The following is a 5,053-nucleotide window of genomic DNA, read 5'->3' as shown; positions in this document are numbered from 1 at the left end:
CTGAAAGATGCACACAATGCTGTTGGTTTAAATGTATGGTAGCTTTCTCTCCAGTGTCATTTGAATAATTCAGTGAGCCCCACTACCAGCTGTACTTCTGAAGCCTCTTCCATTCTTTTCAGCATTATAATTTTGGTTAATTTTCAATTTTAGGCCCTACGTCTCTGCAATTTGTGTATGAATAACAGAATAATTTTCCTCTTTTGTTTCGCCTTTCCTGTTCCTGAATCTAAATAAAGATGGCTTTTTAGTATTAAAAGTGGAAGAAAATTACAGGTAATTATCTTTGACGGTAAAAACGCTGTAATCAGCGGGCTACATGAAAAATTACTCTAATTATGGCTGCATTTAAGAGAATGGAAAAAAACCTTCTTGTGGATAAAAACCTTAAATTGTCCCCAATGTCTGCTTCAAATTGGATGGCACTGCAGCTGGAGGCTTTGTTCAGAATTGATCCTGGGGAGCTCTGAACCCAAAGTTTCACAGTGGGAAGGGGAAAAAAAGAAAAGAAAACATTTTTCCTAATGTAACAATACGAATGGTAGAAAATGACAAGACTGATCGGTTTTAAAGCACTCTGAAGACTGACTGAGCGTGGAAGTTGCTCAAAAAAAAAAAAAAACAAACCAAAAAACACCCCCCAAAACACTGGTATATTGGTAAGTAGTCTTTGCTTTGTGTCTAATTATAGTGACTGTCCTTTTGCACGACTGTATGTAGCTGTCATTATATGGAGCACTCTGAGGATCTCTATTGACTTCTGATAAATGGCTCAGTGGTTTCAAGGTTCATAATTTGAAGGATGCCCAGGTCTCTAGACATTAATTCTCGCAGTATGGGGCATCCAGCTTGGATGAGGAAAAGGCTTTTCATTGTCAGTAGTTGCTGTGCTTTCCACAAGCTGGTGCGCCTGAAGCTGGCTGGACAGCGTGTTGTGTGCCTGGGCACCTCTCAGTGCTTTGCAAAACATTCCTCAGCTTGCATTGTCTGCTCTTTAAAACAAAGGAGGGCGCCTCCTTTCTTAATAATTTGGAGTCTCCAACCTTTGGGAAGGAAGACAGGGCTCTGAGCTTTGCCTCGGCGAGAAGGCTCAGCTCAGCTAAGCTAAGCAGCGGAGCACTGAAATCGCAGCAGAAATGGCCGGGTGATTAGGAACTTCGTCTAGGCGTATCTTTGTGGACTCGGTATCTCCTGTCTTTAAATCGTAGCCTTAAAACCAACCAAGCCACCAGCTACCCCATCCCACTTCATCTTTTCTTTCTTTGCTCGCAGATATATGCTTTGGTAGGGGTGTCTGTGCACTCAGCCAAGCTGGGCACAAGGATCCCTCTGCCCGGACTGATCTGGGGGGCAAGTCGGGGCAGGTGGGGATCCGCTAAGGTTAAGAGAAATAGGAGCCAGGCGGGCGTTTTGTGGCTTTTACTCTATATACGAAAGAAGACAAAAACATACAAAGTATATGTACAACTAAAATTCAACAATATATACAGAAAGGTTGCTCGGGGAAAGGTCCCTCTCGCTCAGTGGTTGAGGCTGCCGCCGGGCAGCGCTGAACCTTCCTTCCCCAGCCCGCAGCGGCGGGTCTGGCCGCGAATCCCTCGCTCTGTCTTTACTGCTCGTCTCCGGGAGTCTGTCCGGCTGTGTGCGGGTGCGGGTCTGTGCGGATGAGGGGGCTCTTCGCGTGAGAGACGGTGGTTTCTTCTGAGCCGCAGCCCATTACATTTTGAGAAAGCATGCAGATTTTGCTTCGTGGTAATGTTCTAATCTTACAGTATATTTGCAGTTTTCAACCAGTTCTCCTTTTTTTCCCCCCATCTTAATTTTTTTAAAATCACTTCTTCTGTCTTTTAATCCTTTCCCCAGTCCGGATTTGGTGAATAAAAATGAAGGAGCTTTGACTAGTCTCTCTTTCATCATGTAATGTCTTTAGCTCATTAAACAAGTAAAAACGGCTGCCATGGTAGATTCAGGTTCTTGTGGGCAAAGTCTGTAAAAAGTTTGTTTTGACGTATACTCCACAGAGAAAAGGGCTGGTGCCTTGGAGTCCAAAGGAAAATATCCTAAAGAGAAGTGTCTTCTGTGCGCCAGAATGAAAATTGTGTCTTTCTGTTAAAGATCAATCGCTGAGGTTACTTTAAAAAAAAAAAAAAATAAAGCCACTCTGTCTCTTTGCCGCATCTACAAGTTCACACAGAGCCTGTTAGCTGGCACGGCTTGGCAAAGCAGGGGAACTTCTTGCCATGTCGAGACGAGGCGTTCTTGGGAGATTATTTCTCTTGGACAATTCACATCATTTGTGGTCTCTGCATTGTGTCTTGATGTGGAGAAGAATACCAGTGAGAATAGCCAGGCATGTAGCTGTTTGGAGGCATATTGACTCCCTTGGCAGAGGCTGAAACGTCCCAGACTGGAGGCAGAGCTGGAGAGCGAGGGGAGAGGGCAGCGGAGCCGGGCAGAGGGTCGCTCTCGTGGGGGTTACTGCCCTGTTTAAGCAGCTTCTTGAATTTGGAGCGCTTGTTCTGAAACCAGATCTTCACCTGTAAACCGAAACGCATTAGATATTAGGCTGCCGTCAGTGCCCAGGGCACAGCAGGAAAGACCCCGGGGGCCGGGGGTCTAATCTGGAGAAGGTCTTGAGGGCACACGCCAGTCGGGTGTGGAGCTGGGGATGGGGAGAGGGGAAGGAGGGGTAGCTACGGCTGCTCTCGGGCTTTGGATGCAGCTGGAGAGAACAGGGGAGGCAGAGCAGAGATGGAGAGCGAGAGGGATGCAGGTTTTAACCTGGAACGTTGTTTTCCCTCGGCAGGCCAGATTGTTATGGCTGAAACAGACTACATACTCTGAGGTGTCCTGTTTTAGCGCCTCATTCAGAATTTTGGAGGTCATTTGATCATTCGGGCAAACTGTTGTCAAACATGGGCAATCATATGATTTTGTGCCAGGAGACAAGAGCCAATAGACAAAGGGCATCTTACAAAGAAATCGCGCATCCAAAATCCTCACGATCAGATCAAGCAGTCCACGCTGATGTGGCGGGGGAGGAGGCATAATGGGACCAGTTTTGCAGCTTTATATTGAAACGTATTATTAAAGAAAGAATAATTTTATTTTCTCTGTGAGTAATAGTATATCAGCGTTGCTTTGGGTCTCATCCTGCACCTTACCCAGCAGAACTCCCGAAGAGGAAGCCTGCACTCGATAAGGTGAGCAAGGATCAGGCCCACTGGTAGATCAGAATTACTATAGAAATTATATATAGGTAAGACATGTATACACAATACATATTTTAAATCAATCAAACAAAGAAAACAAATCCCCCATGCGTATTTGACCTCTCAAACTTTGCAATCATAATGTTAGGGGATAAGCAAGGGTTCTCCTCTAGCTGCAAGCTCAGGATCGGGTCCCTAAAAAAAAAAAAATCTATGCGTGCAAGAGAGAAAGCAAGACAACAGTGAGACAGAGTGTGCATGCTAAGGATACTAAAATCCCATTTGCAAAACCATCAGGACCATTCCCATCATTAATGTTTGCTGAGTATTTAAAAATCGCTGCCTGGAAGAGACTGTTACCAATGACAATGATAAAATCCTGAAGTTATTTGTTAAGCTCACAGATTCACGATAACATTTTACCCGAATTGATCCCATCTATCCATGCACCTCTCCACAAACCCCAGCTGGGTAAGCCTGTAATGCCTCATATGTCTTTCAAGCTTAAATTAGCAGAATGGCACAGCTACTCCAACCACACTTAACTATGGCTTAACCTGCCATAATTTTGTACACGGCTGTCTTTGATCTTCAGATCTATTATCACCTTCCGTACATTTTGCCCAAGGCTAACCACTGCATTTGCGTTAGTCATCCAAGGTGAATTAACTATTGATTTAACAGGTATTTCCTAACGCGTTCCTGCTTCCCCTCTACCTATACGTTGCTACGAGGCAGCTTTGCTTTTAGCTCTACCTCAGGCCCAGCGATTCCTTGCCTTTGTTTTGTTCTCCTTTTCACAGCTGGGAAATTGCATCTCGGTGCTGGAATTATCCGAAAATATAGGCAATTTTAAAACGTTATGTGTGGCATCAAAAAGGGAGCGCTCGCTCGCAGACGGCTGAGGGAAGGGCACTTTCAGCTCCTTCTGCGGTCGCCCGATCTCTGTCGCGCATTAGGTAAGTCCTAGCACAGAGAGATGGCAACCGTGTGGCGTTACCTTTTCTACCGTTCCCGACAGAGGCCAAAATATTTGGGGAGCATCATACTTTGCTTGGCCTTTGTTGCTCGAGCAGGCTTTCAGTGATTTGGGATTCCCAGTAATTACCTGTGTCTGGGTAAGTCCTAATGAAGCTGCCAGTTCAGCTCTCTCTGGAAGTGCCAGGTACTGAGTCTGCTGAAAGCGATGATTTAAAGCCTGGAGTTGTAGACTAGAGTAAATGGTTCGAGGCTTCCGAATCTTTTTCCCTTTTCCATTAAATCTGATTTCACCGTTTTCAATCACTGTGGTTTTTTGCTGATCTGCAAGCAAAACAACACAGCTGAAACATCACCCTCCTTAGCTATTAAACGCGGGTATTTTGGCAGCCACGGCTCCTAAAAACGCCAAAACCTGTCCCGACGCCTGTTCAACCCCACGGCGTAGGCACAGGCTGCATCTCCTTACAGGCGTGCGTGGCACAGGCTGCTGCTTGGGAGCTACCGGGAGAAAAAACAGCTGTCCGGGCATAGTGGGCAAGCTCTCCTTCTTCCCGGGAAGAAAAAAAACCAAAAAATATTTTTAAAAATTTATAGTGCAGCTCTGGCTTTGCGAAGGTGTGCCTTGTTCCAGGGCCATCCAGGTTTTACTCGGCTAATTGACTTCGCGTCGCCAGTTTGGTGGTCAGTGAATCACCAGTCCGAGACTTTTAACAATGCTTTTTCCCCCCGCCCCCCTCCCGTGCCCCTCTGGATGGATATGTACGTCTCCCTGCAAAAAAATAAATACATAAATCAGACGGCCCCCGAGCGGAATGCGACCCGCTCGCCTGGAAACTTTCACTCCTCAGGTGTTAGCAGGA

The 5,053-nt window shown here is 45.9% G+C and overlaps 1 protein-coding gene across 1 annotated transcript in view; it reads right to left on the bottom strand.

Moving 5' to 3' along the window:
• Window positions 1-1,404: 1,404 nt before the first annotated feature.
• The window catches only part of DLX6 (distal-less homeobox 6), a 5,542-nt gene continuing 1,893 nt past the window's right edge, over window positions 1,405-5,053 (bottom strand). The window contains exons 2-3 of the mRNA XM_017729179.1: window positions 4,321-4,534; window positions 1,405-2,537 (exon numbers count right to left, since the gene is read on the bottom strand). Coding sequence (XP_017584668.1) covers window positions 2,286-2,537; window positions 4,321-4,534 — 466 coding nt within the window. The 3' untranslated portion in view covers window positions 1,405-2,285. The remainder of the gene's footprint in view (window positions 2,538-4,320; window positions 4,535-5,053) is intronic.

Source organism: Corvus brachyrhynchos, unplaced genomic scaffold, assembly GCF_000691975.1.
Source record: "Corvus brachyrhynchos isolate BGI_N302 unplaced genomic scaffold, ASM69197v1 scaffold142, whole genome shotgun sequence".
NCBI lineage: Eukaryota > Metazoa > Chordata > Aves > Passeriformes > Corvidae > Corvus > Corvus brachyrhynchos.
The sequence above is the reverse complement of the archived record's forward strand: the minus strand, read 5'-3'. Positions and strand labels throughout refer to the sequence as shown.